The 15,579-nt window shown below is 44.4% G+C and overlaps 1 protein-coding gene across 2 annotated transcripts; it reads left to right on the top strand.

Annotated features, from left to right (window-relative positions):
* The first annotated feature begins 5,252 nt into the window (after positions 1-5,252).
* Positions 5,253-15,151, top strand: LOC135525767 (cell division cycle 5-like protein). Of its 2 annotated transcripts, XM_064953589.1 has the most exons (19): positions 5,253-5,447; positions 5,830-5,933; positions 6,074-6,235; positions 6,332-6,459; positions 7,114-7,213; positions 7,782-7,908; positions 7,991-8,082; positions 8,222-8,366; positions 8,486-8,680; positions 8,823-8,971; positions 9,495-9,663; positions 9,768-9,932; positions 10,025-10,105; positions 10,212-10,346; positions 10,426-10,530; positions 13,579-13,776; positions 13,882-13,944; positions 14,079-14,228; positions 14,339-15,151. In XM_064953589.1, exons 1-19 carry the CDS (start codon positions 5,403-5,405, stop codon positions 14,444-14,446), a joined length of 2,421 nt encoding a protein of 806 aa, XP_064809661.1. In that variant the 5' UTR covers positions 5,253-5,402; the 3' UTR covers positions 14,447-15,151. The 2 variants fall into 2 exon arrangements, with proteins under 2 accessions (XP_064809661.1, XP_064809662.1); XM_064953590.1 differs by lacking the exons at positions 5,253-5,447; positions 5,830-5,933 and adding an exon at positions 5,947-5,964.
* The last annotated feature ends 428 nt before the right edge of the window (positions 15,152-15,579 follow it).

Genomic DNA, 15,579 nt, shown 5'->3' with positions numbered 1-15,579 from the left:
AGCCCACCCACCCATGACCCGCCCTTCTCCCGACTGGCAACACTACTGCTGCTAGCGGAAGGCAAGAAGATTTTTCAACATAATGCCAGCAGCATGCCTTCTCCCTATCGCCACTTATTTTTATAAATATTTATTGCTTTTTATTAATCAAGGTACATTGGATGCCATGTTCATTTGGAAAATTACTGTAAAATAAAATGTGTGCAAAATACTGTATATCTGTCACACCCTGACCTTAGAGATCCTTTTTATGTTTCTCTTTTGGTTTGGTCAGGGCGTGAGTTGGAGTGGGCATTCTATGTTTTGTGTTTCTATGATTTTCTATTTCTATGTTTTGGCCGGGTATGGTAATCAATCAGGGACAGCTGTCTATCGTTGTCTCTGATTGGGAACAATACTTAGGTACCCTTTTTCCCACCTCTGTTTGTGGGAGGTTAACTTTGTTAACCCACGTATTATTTTGTCGGCGTCATTCCGAATAAAAGAGAAAATGTACGCTCACCATGCTGCACCTTGGTCCAGTTCTTTTAACGGCTGTGACAAAACCTCCCAGCACCAAAGGACCAAGCAGCGTGGTAAAGAGGACTCCTGGACATGGGAGGAGCTCCTGGATGGTAAGGGACCCTGGAGGCAGGCTTGGGAGTATCGCCGTCCACGGGAGGAACTGGAGGCAGCTAAGGCGGAGAGGCAACATTATGAGGGAACACGGCTAGCAAGGAAGCCCGAGAGGCAGCCCCCCCCCCCAGAAAAAATGGGGGGTGGCACACATGGTGAGGGTGGCTAAGTCAGGTTGGAGACCTGAGCCAACTCCCCGTGCTTACCGTGGCGAGCATGTGGCTGGTCAGGCCCCGTGCTATGGGGTGATGCGCACTGTTTCGAGACTGAGCATTCACAGGCCGGTGTGCTTGGTGCCAGCGTCCCGCATTTGCCGGGTGGAAGCGGGCATCCAGCCAGAACAGGTGGTGCCAGCTCTGCACTCGAGACCGCCAGTGTGCCTCCACAGCCCAGTGTATCCAGTGCCTCGGCCAAGGAATAGGCCTCCTGTATGTCTCCCAGACCCAGGTCTCCTGTGTGTCTCCCCAGCCCGGTGAGTCCTGTGCCTGCGCCCAGCCCGGCGCCTCCAGAGTCGCCCTCGAGCCAGGCGCCTCCAGTCACCCACCAGTCCGTGGCCCGCGGCGAAGATCCCCGCACCAGAGGTGCCACCCAAGTGGGGTGAGCCAGCGGTGGAGCGGGGTCTGCGTCCCGCACCTGAGCCGCCGCTGAAAGTATATACGTAGAGTATAAAACTTTAAGAACACCTTCCTAATATTGAGTTGCAGCTTCAATTCGTTGGGGCATGGCCTCTACAAGGTGTCAAAAGCATTCCACAGGGATACTGGTCCATGTTGACGCCAATACTTCCCACAGTTAAGTCAAGTTGTCTGGATGTCTTTTGGGTGGTGGACCATTCTTGATGTGTACAGAATATGAATAAATGGTAAGTGTGTGGTGCAGTAGTCAGTCCAGGGTTCAGTTGTTGGATAAGTATTGTGGCTTGGGGAAAGGGGCTGGCTTTGACACAGGGTGGTCTGAGACTTGATGTTGACCTTCCCTGCAGTGGATCCATCTCGCCTGTGCATTGCCAACACAATCAGAGTCCCCTTTCAGGTAACGGGTGATCTGAATCTGGACCCCTTCATCCGTGGCATCCCGGGTTGCAGGGTTCTTCCGAATGGCTCCTATACACAAAGAAAGAACATGGAGTTACAGTTGAATCCCACATGGTCTTAAACAAGTTTAATAATTTACTTAAGTACACAAAACAAATGTAACACGTTTAATATCAAATCTTACTGTGAAGAATGGTCATCAGAAACAAGTTCCTAAAACAGGCCTCATCCCCTGCCCAGGCTGCGGTGATGGCAAGACTGTTTGACAGAATGCTAGGTAGCATCTGCCACACTGTCGACTTCAGGTCCTTGGAACCCATTACAGCCAGAAACCTAAGATACAAAATGCAAGAGAAATATGTGGTGACAGTTTAAAGACTTATTGCAGATATTTTCAATAAGTATTTACATTTAAGTTGGTAACAGTTATGTTATTTCCTTCATGTCTGCCGCCCAAACTTGGCACGTTTGGCCCGTTGTCCACCATCTGTTTCCAACCTGCACAAGGTCCTATCTGGCCAGTTCAACTTCCTGTGTATTCGTCTGCTCATAGTGAACGACACAGGCCAGCATTCACAGCGAATGCAGAAACCACTCCAGTCTGTAGATGGGACGTGCCCATGAATTTGGTTCATGGTATTGTTTACTTCAAACGACCAACACATAGTAATCTGATAAATGTTTTCTTGCACTTTTTTACAAACGTTTGTTTTTCCACTAACCTTTGTCATCATGCCCGTGTGGTGTTCTGTCTCACGGTGTTACTTACAAACAAGCGCGAAATTGAGTTATTTTTCACCATTCTACCTATCAGGGTTTTATCCAGATGCTGCCTGTGGTCTGCGGCTATCAAGAATTATGTTTATGGTGACCAAAGATTAGAAGGATTTTCAGGCTGAACGGATTTTAGACGACAGCTGAGAAGTGATGTGATACCTTCACAACAAAACAGGAATATTCTTGATTAGAAGTAACGTAATGTTATATGGACTAAGTAAATAACCTACATTAGCTAATTTACAGTCCTGGTAGTCACTGCTAAACTGGTAACGTTAGTTACCTTCAGCAGAGTAAACGTGTTAGTCAAAACTAGAGTGAAAAGACAAACGTTAGCAAATAAGAATAACTCAATATAGTATCCATCTATTCTACCATTGTATGGAAAACATTCTGTTACTAAAAATATAATTGTCGATATAGCTAACTCACCCTTGGTGTGTTGGTAGTAATGATGAATGTGTATAAATTGTATATAGTTGGTTACAGAGTATGTGAGCGAAGTTGAGCTGTCGTAAATCCCGCTCATGGAGCACTGCACTCCCATGTCCTTTCCAAACGCTCTGTTAAAAACCGCTCCGCACTCACAGGGAAAAAAACTGCTGTTCCAAATTAATTGAAAACCCCCAATTTAACCAACACCCATCTATTTTTGTGACTACCTTGACCTACGTTTTGGTTTTGAATTATTCAAACCAAACCATGGGATTTGAATTAAGTATTTTAATAAACATGAAAAGGTGAATGTATGAAGTGGTCATTTTAAATAAGCTAAATGTCATATTAAACAGCAAATAAACACTAAATAGGTCAGGAGCCAGACAGGGAGCCAAAATACATTAATTTTGGTTATATTATTTCAATTTTAAACTGGGTGGTTCAAGCCCTGAATGCTGACTGACTGACAGCTGTGGTATATGTATACCACGGTATGACAAAAAATGTATTTTTACTGCTCTAATTACGTTGATAACCAGTTTATAATAGCAATAAGGTACCTCAGGGGTTTGTGATATATGGCCAATATACCACGGCTAAGGGCTATGTCCAGGCAATGCCTTGTGCCGAAGAACAGCCCTTAGCCGTGGTATATTGGCCATATACCACACCCCCTCCTGCCTTATTGCTTAATTATATCAAGGCTTATAGCCTACAAAGAAATACATTGTAAACCATTTGCGAGTGTACCAACTGGATGCTTCACATTTATACATCCGGTGAAATATCTGTCTCCTTGTTCTGTGTTTTTATTGTTCTATTTGTGACAATAGAAAGTCGAATTGAGTTAATGCGCACTTCAGAGTAGCCATCCACTATGGAAATATGTCTGCTAGAATGCGCCAATAAAATCTTGCTATCTCGTGCTTGACTCTGCTCACTATGACTATTTATAGATCGGCAGGTAAGGGTGCTTTGGCTAGATGTTCTTTACTTTTTTTAAAGATTTATTTTTAAATGTAACCTTTTTAACTAGGCAAGTCAAGTTTTATTGGTCTCAAATACATGGTTAGCAGATGTTATTGCTAGTGTTGCGAAATGCAACGATGGCCGAACCCGGATGACGCTGGGCCAATTGTGCGCTTCACTATGGGACTCCCAATCACGTCCGGTTGTGATACAGCCTGGAATCGAATCAGGGTCTGTAGTAACGTCTAGAGCACTGAGATGCAGTGCCTTAGACCGCTGTGCCACTCGGGAGTCCATTTACCATTCGGCCATCAGATTTGCTACCAATGCTCCTTATAGGTCACATCACTGCACTCTATACTCCTCTGTAAACAGGTAATCTTTGTATACCCGTTGCAAGACCTTCTAGTTGATGCCTATTTATAAAAACCCTCCTAGGCCTCACTCCCCCCTATCTGAGATACCTACTGCAGCCCTCCTCCTCCACATAAAAATCAAATTGTATTTGTCACATGCACCGAATACAGCAGATGTAGTAGACCTTACAGTGAAATGCTTAATTAAAAAGCCCTTAACCAAAAATGCAGTTTTAAGACAATACCAAAAAAGAAAAGTAAGTAAGAGATATGAATAATAAATGGTTACAACACTCGTTCTGCCAGTCACATTCTGTTTAAGGTCCCCAAAGCACACACATCCCTGGGTCACTCTTATTCATTTCGCTGCGACTGGAACAAGCTGCCAAAAAAAACCCCACTAAAACTGGACAGTTTTATCCCCACCTCTTCATTCAAAGACTAAATCATGGACACTCTTACTGACCTTTGTGGCTGCTTCACGTGAAGTACAGCTGAGGTCGGAAGATTACATACACCTCAGCCAAATACATTTAAACTCAGTTTTTCACAATTCCTGGCATTTAATCCTAGTAAAAATTCCCTGTCTTAGGTCAGGTAGGATCACCACTTTATTTTAAGAATGTGAAATGTTACTGAAACTTCCGACTTCAACTGTTTTGTAGTCTCTACCTTCTTGCATTTGTGCTGTTGTCTGTGCCAAATAATGTTTTGTACCATGTTTTGTGCTGCCACCATGTTATTGTGCTACCATGTTATTGTCATGCGGTGTTGCTACTATCCTGTGTTGTCATGTGCTGCTGCCATGCTATGTTGCTGTCTCTCTTTATGTTGTGTTGTGGTGTCTCTTGTCATGATGTGTTTTGCCCTGTATTTAAATTTTTATCCCCAGCCCCCGTCCCCTTTTTGGTATGTCGTCATTGTAAATAAGAATTTGTTCTTAATTGGCTTGCCTGACCTGCTATTTTAATAATTACTAATTTGTTTGCATGTGAAACGACGGGCTATCTTGGTTAAGTTATAAAAAATCTTTGACTATACTTTGCGCACTTCCGGTGGTCGCCATATTGATTTTTTTAGTGGATGTTGATAACACACATTCTTAAATCGTTGTTCAATTTTATGTCCAACTTTTCGTATTATTGTTTTATATTGTGGTATCTGGTTATTTATTTATAGTTACTACCTGAAGGGTAGCAACACAACAGCCAAGATGCCGCGTATCATGATCAAGGGGGGTGTATGGCGAAACACCGAGGTAAATTGGCGTAGCTAACGCTAGTAACTTACGTCTGCTGCTCACTAGCTTCCAACTAATATACAACATTTTTAGTTAACTAAGTCAACTCCAGGTTAATGAACTACCATGTAAATGTATTCACTGAATTAGCTACTCGACACTGCATCACTTTAACTAACATTAGCTGGCTAGTGAGCTAACCACATTAACGTTAGTCGTAATAGCTCACTAGCAGAACTTCAATGCAACGTTCGCTAGTTGACATTAGTTAACTAGTAATATCAACTAGTTAACGCCGTCTTTAAATTATAGTTGTCTGCAGTTGAAACTGAATTTTCCTCTGGGATCAGTGAACAATTAATTAATCAATAAAATATTACATCCTCCCTCTTTCTCCCAGGATGAAATACTGAAGGCAGCGGTGATGAAATATGGGAAGAACCAGTGGTCTCGTATTGCCTCCCTGCTGCACCGCAAGTCTGCCAAACAGTGCAAGGCCCGCTGGTGTGTGTGTGTGTGTCTCACGTTAAACCCGGTGTGTGTGGCATGCATGATAAGCTGAGCCCCAAAGGAGACTGAGTGGTTTTTGCGAGTGTGTGTGGATACAGTTCTGTTTGTATCTAATGTGCTGTTTCTGTGTGTAGGTATGAGTGGCTGGATCCCAGCATTAAGAAAACCGAGTGGTCCAGAGAAGAAGAGGAGAAGCTGCTCCATCTGGCCAAGCTTATGCCCACCCAGTGGAGGACCATTGCTCCTATCATAGGACGCACCGCTGCCCAGTGTCTGGAGCACTACGAGTTTCTACTGTAAGACCCACGCAAAAACACTTTCTCTCTGTGTTCAGAGAAGACCTCTTGGCATCCATGTTCTTATGCATTTTCTTGGTGTGTGTGTGTGTATAGAGACAAAGCAGCCCAGAGGGACAATGAGGAGGATACAGCTGATGATCCCAGGAAACTGAAGCCTGGAGAGATCGACCCCAACCCTGAAACCAAGCCCGCTAGGCCTGACCCTGTGGACATGGACGAAGGTACGTTTATTTATTTTTTTATTTTTTATTTAACTAGGTAGGCTAGTTGAGAACAAGTTCTCATTTGCAACTGCGACCTGGCCAAGATAAAGCGAAGCAGTTTGACACATACAACAACACAGAGTTACACATGTGACAAACAAACATACAATCAATGATACAGTAGAAAAATGATATACAGCATGTGCAAATGAGGTAGGATAAGAGAGTTAAGGCAATAAATAGGTCATGGTGGCAAAGTAATTACAATATAGCAATTAAACACTGGAATGGTAGGATGTGCAGAAGATGAATGTGCAAGTTGGGATACTGGGGTGCAAATGAGCAAGATAAATAAATACAGTATGGGGATGAGGTAGATTGGATGGGCTATTTACAGATGAGCTATGTACAGGTGCAGTGATCTGTGAGCTGCTCTGACAGCTGGTGCTTAAAGCTAGTGAGGGAGGTAGGTAGGAGTCTCCAGCTTCAGAGATTTGTGCAGTTCGTTCCAGTCATTGGCAGCAGAGAACTGGAAGGAGAAGCGACCAAAGGAAGAATTGGTGCAATGCTTCTTCGGCTTGTTGCTGTTCAGTCAACTTTCATGGTTTATTCAAATTAAATAAATAAGACCAAACCAGCTATTCCTGACTCTGTCTGTTTGTGTGTGTATAGATGAGCTGGAGATGCTGTCTGAGGCCAGAGCTCGTCTGGCCAACACTCAGGGGAAGAAAGCCAAGAGGAAGGCCAGAGAGAAACAGCTGGAGGAGGCCAGGTATATACACAGGCACACCTTTTACACACCAGCGCGAATTTGTGTTTCAAATAAGAGCTGTGTCATGTAAATACAACAAATGCAGGATTTGTGAATGATCTCAGACCAGACAGACATTTCTGAGTTTGCTCTCATAGTGCGGGTACTCGATTAAGCTGGCCTGGTGCCTAGTGGGTGTAGTTTGCACCGGGTGAAAAGTGATTGCATTCATTTTGGAACTGGGCTGCCTCCAGGCGTGAGCCACGCGCCCCGTTCTGGCTGACGACAGCGTTGTCTCAAAACAAAAGTGATGTAGGTTAAGCATGTAAAGTAATGAGTAGGATTCTGTTTTCACACGCAAAAGTGATTTATTTTGATAAAACTATTTTGCCTTCCCAATGAAAACTAGTTTGAAAATTCAAACATTTATTTGATGGAATAGAGATATGTTTCTGAACGATGCATCATTCTGCCTTGTTGACAACAGGACAGAGTGGCGCAGATTACTGTTCAATTTGAGCAGGGTGTGTGTCCATCACCGGTTTTGCACATTCAAACATACACTCCCTCTCTTTCTCCTCACTCCCAGACGACTGGCTGCTCTACAGAAGCGCAGGGAGTTGAGGGCAGCAGGCATCGACGCTCAGAAGAAGAGGAAGAAGAAGAGAGGAGTGGACTACAATGCTGAGATTCCCTTTGAGAAGAAACCTTCTCAGGTAACACATTACACACACATACATCAACGTGTGTGTGACGTGTGTATTATCGGGGCTAAGTGTTAATATATTATGATTCTAGGGTTTCTATGACACCAGCATGGAGCTCTATGAAGGTCTGGAACCAAACTTCAAACGCCTGAGACAACAACACCTGGACGGAGAGCTACGCAAGTCAGTCACACACACACACACCCAACTTGTCGAATGCCACTAGTATGATCTGATTGGGCCATTTATAGATGGGATAATTTGACAGTTTAAATGTGAGGAGGAGAGAGCTGCGTGTGCCTGACTTTGTGTGTGTCCTCAGTGAGAAGGAAGAGAGGGAGAGGAAGAGGGATAGACAGAAGATCAAGAAGAAGAAGGAAAGTGATCTTCCGTCAGCCATCCTCCAGACCAGCGGAGTAGCGGAGTTCACCAAGAAACGCAGCAAACTGGTGCTGCCTGCACCACAGGTAACAACGCTATGACTGTGTGTGTGCGCGCATCTCTGATGCATAGCTACGGGAAGTAGTGAAGTTTTGTCAGGCCAGGGAAGTTTGACTGCGTGTCTGATGTTGTCTGGCGTGTGTAGATCTCTGATGCGGAGCTGGAGGAGGTGGTTAAGCTGGGTCAGGCCAGTGAAGTGGCTCGTCAGACCGCTGAGGAATCTGGGATCACTAACTCTGCCTCCTCAGCCCTACTGTCAGAATACAGCCTTTCCAACAGCGCCATGACAACTGGGCTACGCACCCCCAAGACCCCTGCCGCGCAGGACAAGATACTACAGGTACACCCAGTCACTCTCCCTTTTTCTCTGTCTCAGGGTATATGAGGAAAGCTGTCCACGGTACATATTACCATACAATGTAAATTATAACATAAAATGAATGCCAATACAATACCTCTGACATATCTCTCTCTCTCTCCAGGAGGCCCAGAACCTGATGGCTCTAACTAACGTAGACACTCCTCTGAAAGGAGGTCTGAACACTCCTCTCCACCAGAGTGACTTCTCAGGAGTCACACCCCAAAGACAGGCAGTACAGACACCGAATACTGTACTGACCACACCTTTCAGGTACACACGCACGCCATTCACACACACGCCAGCTCCATACCACCTTGCATCCCACTGGTGGCTTGCCTCTGAAGCTAAGCAGGGTTGGTCCTGGTCGGTCCCTGGATGTTGGAGGGCCAGTAGGAGGCACTCTTTCCTCTGGTCTAAAAAAACATATCTCCATGCTCCAGTGCAGTGATATGGGACATTGCCTTGTGAAGGGTGCCGTCTTTTGGGTGGGACGTTAAACGCGTGTCCTGACTCCCTGTGGTCACTAAAGATTCCATGGCACTTATCGCAAGAGTCGGGTTGTTAACCCTGGTGTCCTGGCTAAATTCCCAATCTAGCCCTCATATCTTCATCCCCAGCCTCCAATTGGTTCATTCATCCCCCCTTCTCTCCCCTGTAACTATTCCCCAGATTGTTGCTGTAAATGAGGATGTGCTCTCAGTCAATTTACCTAGTACAAGAAATAAACATGCAAGCCATTCTCCCACACACCTAATTCTGTACTGACTAGTGACACACACTATTGCTGTTGTAGAACCCCGGGTCCAGGGTCTGAGGGCGGTATGACCCCCCAGGGAGCGTTAACCCCTAAAGGACCGGGTACTGTGACCCCTGGAGTAACCCCTGGGCGCACCCCTCTACGAGACAAACTCAACATCAATAGTGAGGAACAACTAGCAGACCCTGCCTACGCTAGACATCTGGTAACACAAACTACTATTGAAATGGCTACTGTTTCAAATTTGTTTTTGTGTGTATAACTTTATTTTCTGTGTGTGTAACTTTTATTTTGTGTGTATGTGCGTAGCAACGAGAGATGAGGGAGCAGCTGAAGCTGGGTCTGATGTCGCTGCCGATCCCCAAGAACGACTTTGAGATCGTTCTACCAGAAAACGCAGAGACTGAACTGGAGGAAATGGAGACGGAGACCGGATACATGGAGGACGCCTCAGAGATAGAGCTACGCAATCAGGTAACACTCAGTCACACAGACCCACATGCATACAACTCATATAAAGCTCTATTCTTGACTTATCCCCTTTTGTAACTGTGTGTGTGTTTCAGGCTGCCCGGGATGCAGAGCAGGAGAAAGAGCTGAAGCTGAGACACACTGCTGTACAGAGGATTCTACCCAGACCATCAGAGGTAAGCACACACAGTGTGACTCTCTCACACACAAGAGTTCAAGTGCTGCGTCACCTCCCCTTCCCAGCTACAGCATTAGTGACAAAACTAATGCAAAATTGTGTAGGTGAATGAGTCTATCCTGCGTCCGTTGGGAACAGATCCTCTGTCAGAACTGCAGCAGGCTGAGGAGATTATCAAGAAGGAGATGATCACTATGCTGCACTTTGACTGTCTACACCACCCACCAGCCAACCAACAGGTAGGTGTATACACATACATAAACACACACAGGGCTGCGTTTGGAGCAGAACTAAAGTACTTTGTTTATCCAACCACAGCGCAGCAAACAACGAGGGCCTGCCTCCACCTCCAACAACGCAGAACACATCGCCCACCTGGACAGACACCCCTACAAGCCAATCAGCAATGAGGAGCTGGCACATGTAAAACACACACACTCCTACTAGCCATTGTTTCCCAAGATTTAATGTAGATCAGTGTTTCCCAACCTGTTTCCCCTGCAATGTCATGGTCTCCATCTGCTGTGTTTTAGTATGCCTCAGTCCTAAAAATGAATAGGAAAACTGTCTAAAAAATAGGAAAGCTGGACACTGTCTAGATGGAGTGTTAGGGATGGGTACGGTTAATCGACTATCCGAACGGACGTTGGTATTGGCTTGAGTTCATTTTCAGATTTTTTTTTATTTTTAGTCCTTTTTAAAACAATGAAAAAGCTTTGTCTAAATTACATTTTAAACTATCCTTGTGATATTGTTACCTACAAGGATATACCATGACATTTGAAATTCTTAATATAATGAAACCACTAACTTTTGAATGTATACTGAACAAAAATATAAACGCAACATGCAACAATTTCAAAGATCATACTGGGTTACAGTTCATATAAGGAAATTGGTCAATTGAAATACATAAATTTGGCCCCGACTCTGGATTTCACATGACTGGGAACACAGATATGCATGTGTTAGTCACAGATACCTTAAAGGGAAAAAGGTAGGGGTGCGACTCAGAAAAGCGGTCAGTATCTGGTGTGCACCAAATTGGAGAGAAATAGAGCTTTTTGTGCATATGGAACATTTCTGGGATGTTTAATTTCAGCTCATGAAACATTGGACCAACACTTTACATGTTATTTTTATATTTTTGTAATCAATCTAGTTTTTATAATGGTGCATTGAGTTACAGCTGCCCATTTGGCCCTCCAGTCTGCCCAGACATCAGTATGCTGTTTTTCCCACTTCAAATGGCAATTACAGGGTCAACATAATGCAGTTTCTACAAATCAGATTTGATTAGTCACATGCGCTGAATACAACAGTTGTAGACCTTACAGTGAAATGCTTACTTACAAGTCCCTAAACAACAATGCAGTTTTAAAAAATACAGATAAGAAATAAAAGTAACAAGTAATTAAAGAGCAGCAGTAAAATAACAAACTATATACATGGGGTTACCGGTACAGAGTTAATGTGCGGGAGCACCGGTTAGTTAGTTGAGGTAATATGTACATGTTGGTAGAGTTACAAGACCTGAGATCAATGCAAAATACTCAAATCAAATCTAATTTTATTTGTCACATACACATGGTTAGCAGATGTTAATGTGAGTGTAGCAAAATGCTTGTGCTTCTAGTTCCGACAATGCAGTAATAACCAACAAGTAATCTAACTAACAATTCCAAAACTACTGTCTTATACACACAAGTGTAGGGGGATAAAGAATATGTACATAAAGATATACGAATGAGTGATGGTACAGAGCGGCATAGGCAAGATACAGTAGATACATATGAGATGAGTATGTAAACAAAGTGGTATCACTAGCCACTTTAACTATGCATGTATTACATAAAGATGCAGTAGATGATATAGTACAGTATATACGTATACATATGAGATTAATAATGTAGGGTATGTAAACATTATATTAGGTAGCATTGTTTAAAGTAGCAAGTGATATATTTTACATCATTTCCCATCAATTCCCATTATTAAAGTGGCTGGAGTTGAGTCAGTGTGTTGGCAGCAGCCACTCAATGTTAGTGGTGGCTGTTTAACAGTCTGATGGCCTTGAGATAGAAGCTGTTTTTCAGTTTCTCGGTCCCAACTTTGCACCTGTACTGACCTCGCCTTCTGGATGATAGAGGGGTGAACAGGCAGTGGCTCGGGTGGTTGTTGTCCTTGATGATCTTTATGGCCTTCCTGTAATATCGGGTGGTGTAGGTGTGCTGGAGGGCAGCTAGTTTGCCCCCGGTGATGCGTTGTGCAGACCCTCTGGAGAGCCTTACGGTTGTGGGCGGAGCAGTTGCCGTACCAGGCGGTGATACAGCCCGACAGGATGCTCTCGATGGTGCATCTTTAGAAGTTTGTGAGTGCTTTTGGTGACAAGCCGAATTTCTTCAGCCTCCCGAGGTTGAAGAGGCGCTGCTGCGCCTTCTTCACGATGCTGTCTGTGTGGGTGGACCAATTCAGTTTGTCTGTGATGTGTATGCCGAGGAACTTAAAACTTACTACCCTCTCCACTACTGTTCCATCGATGTGGATAGGGGGGTGTTCCCTCTGCTGTTTTCTGAAGTCCACAATCATCTCCTTAGTTTTGTTGACGTTGAGTGTGAGGTTATTTTCCTGACACCACACTCCGAGGGCCCTCACCTCCTCCCTGTAGGCCGTCTCGTCGTTGTTGGTAATCAAGCCTACCACTGTTGTGTCGTCCGCAAACTTGATGATTGAGTTGGAGGCGTGCGTGGCCACGCAGTCGTGGGTGAACAGGGAATACAGGAGAGGGCTCAGAATGCACCCTTGTGGGGCCCCAGTGTTGAGGATCAGCGGGGTGGAGATGTTGTTGCCTACCCTCACCACCTGGGGGCGGCCCGTCAGGAAGTCCAGTACCCAGTTGCACAGGGCGGGGTCGAGACCCAGGGTCTCGAGCTTGATGACGAGCTTGGAGGGTACTATGGTGTTAAATGCCGAGCTGTAGTCGATGAACAGCATTCTCACATAGGTATTCCTCTTGTCCAGATGAGTTAGGGCAGTGTGCAGTGTGGTTGACTCACCAGAAAAGTGTTGGATCAGAATCAGTTCTAAAATCATAATTTTCTTTCACTGTTGCTGTTCGCCAAAACTACAGAGAAAAGCAGTCTGCATTTTACCTCTGCCATGTACATTTTTGGTCATTTTGATTGGTCAAGAGTGTAAAAATGAATAGGATTTCCACTATGGTTTATGCTATCTGGGATCCTAGAGACCGTCCCTACCCCATTGAAGTTGAAATTTTAAAATGGTTAGGGTTATTTATGGTTGGGTTTAGGGTAGGGACATCCCAAGGTCCCCGGATTGCATTGACCTTTCGACTATCCAGATACACGTTTAAAAATAAAAAATCCCTACAGAGTAGAGTAACTTTGTCCACGCAATGTGGACATTTGTGTGAGATGCGTAAATAATAGTGCGTGTGACTTCTCCCCTCAGGCCAGTGAGTTGCTGAGCCAGGAGATGGAGGTGGTGAGGGCAGGTATGGGTCACGGGGACCTGTCCATGGAGGCCTACAGCCAGGTGTGGGAGGAGTGTTACGGCCAGGTGCTGTACCTCTCCGCCCAGAGCCGCTACACCAGGGCCAACCTGGCCTCCAAGAAGGACCGCATAGACTCCCTGGAGAAGAAACTAGAGGTGAGACCACATACACACGCTATCATGTCCTTTTTACACTAGAAGCTGCTGGGCCGTAGGTAACTCATGATGTATACCACATGTTTATGATGTGTGTATTCCTAGATCAACCGAGGCCACATGACGTGTGAGGCCCGTCGCGCTGCTCGTCTGGAGCGTCGTCTCAAGGTGACTAAACACTTACCTATACTCTTTCTGTATGTCTCTCAAAATGTTTCTAGACTGTACCATTGCTGTGCTGTAAGGCCTACTGAAGCAGCATGGTGAACTGTGGGAGCAGTGATCTGTCTGTATGTGTGTAGGTGTTACTAGGAGGGTACCAGTCCCGTGCTGTAGGTCTACTGAAGCAGCATGGTGAACTGTGGGAGCAGGTTGAGCAGGCAGCTACGGAGCTCCACACCTTCACTGAGCTGAAGAAACAAGAAGACACAGCGATACCCCGCAGACAAGAGGTACACATACTTTCACACACCCTGCCATATCACACAAACACCAGATATCTACACACACAATCAGCTGACAAAAACTGCAGCCTGTTTATTGGACTTCATTTTCTCTTTAGGCACTAAGGGAGGACGTGGAGAGACAGCAGGAGAGAGAGAAGGAGCTTCAGCAGAGATATGGAGACTTGCTGCTGGAGAAAGAAGCTCTGCTGTCTGCTAAATACTAACACACACCCCTACTAGAAACCCCATATATGCTTTCTATACACACACACAGAAATGCACACATACTGGAGAAAGTGTATGCTCAAACATAGGATCATAGCAACCCTCGTCTTACCCTCGTGTGTTGATAAGTAAACATATTTACAAGTGAATGATCTATTGGAGCTCTGCCTCTTCATGTCATATTGATGTCATGGTCCAGTGCTTAGAGCATGCCCAGTGTTGGTCTTTCCTCTGGTGAATCAGTGTCTTTTCAAATTATCAATACAAATCTGATTTCTCCTAAGACCTGTGTGCTGTATGTGGTGTTTGTCTGCCCCTAGGATTTTCTACCTGCAGCAAACCTAGTGGATAATGCTGGAAATACCAGTAAAAGCAAAGTGCCTCTCAAAGCATGGCCTATGAAATGTATAGAGAAACTTGTTCTTAGCAGTGTTGTCAGGGCTATTGGATGATAATCTGTTTTCCTACAGTTCACATAAGTGTTGGAAGATGCCATATTGATGGAAAGCTAGCTTTCCATCCAATTGCTGAGATTTTCATGCAAATATTCTGGAATCAGCATGAAGAAAATATGCACATTTTCCCCACCAGTGGTGTTTCCTCCAAATGAACTTGTGGATTTTTTTTAAATAGTGCTTGATGACACAATGTACTTTTTTTATTTAAGTTTTCATGTACAGAATAAAAATCTAAATTTAAATGTTTCCATTGCATTTAACTCTACTGATAGTTTTGTCAAACTGTTGCATTAAATACCAAATGTACCAACTCTGGTCTTGACACGTGCTCTAGCCAACATGAGATTGTTGTGGATAAGAGCGAGAATATTTTAATTTGTGAAACAGCAGTCAAGCATCGATCACTTCACCAGAATAAGACCCTCAATATTTATTGGAATGGAGCATCAAGATCACTGCACTTCAATAAACTGCATGGTTTTCCAAGTCGTAGTGGGAGGACCACACACCATGTTCACATGACTTCGATATGGTTTTAATATTATTTGCCACCATATCTCGCATAATTCATAAAGATCCCACCATGTCGAACGAATAACTTGTCGGCATTTATGAAAAACCTTATTTCCATCACGGCTGTCTTGAAGATTATTTTTATTCAGTATGGCAGAAAA

The sequence above is a fragment of the Oncorhynchus masou genome, chromosome 32, assembly GCF_036934945.1.
Source record: "Oncorhynchus masou masou isolate Uvic2021 chromosome 32, UVic_Omas_1.1, whole genome shotgun sequence".
NCBI classification, from domain to species: domain Eukaryota; kingdom Metazoa; phylum Chordata; class Actinopteri; order Salmoniformes; family Salmonidae; genus Oncorhynchus; species Oncorhynchus masou.
This window is presented reverse-complemented; position numbering and strand designations above follow the sequence as displayed.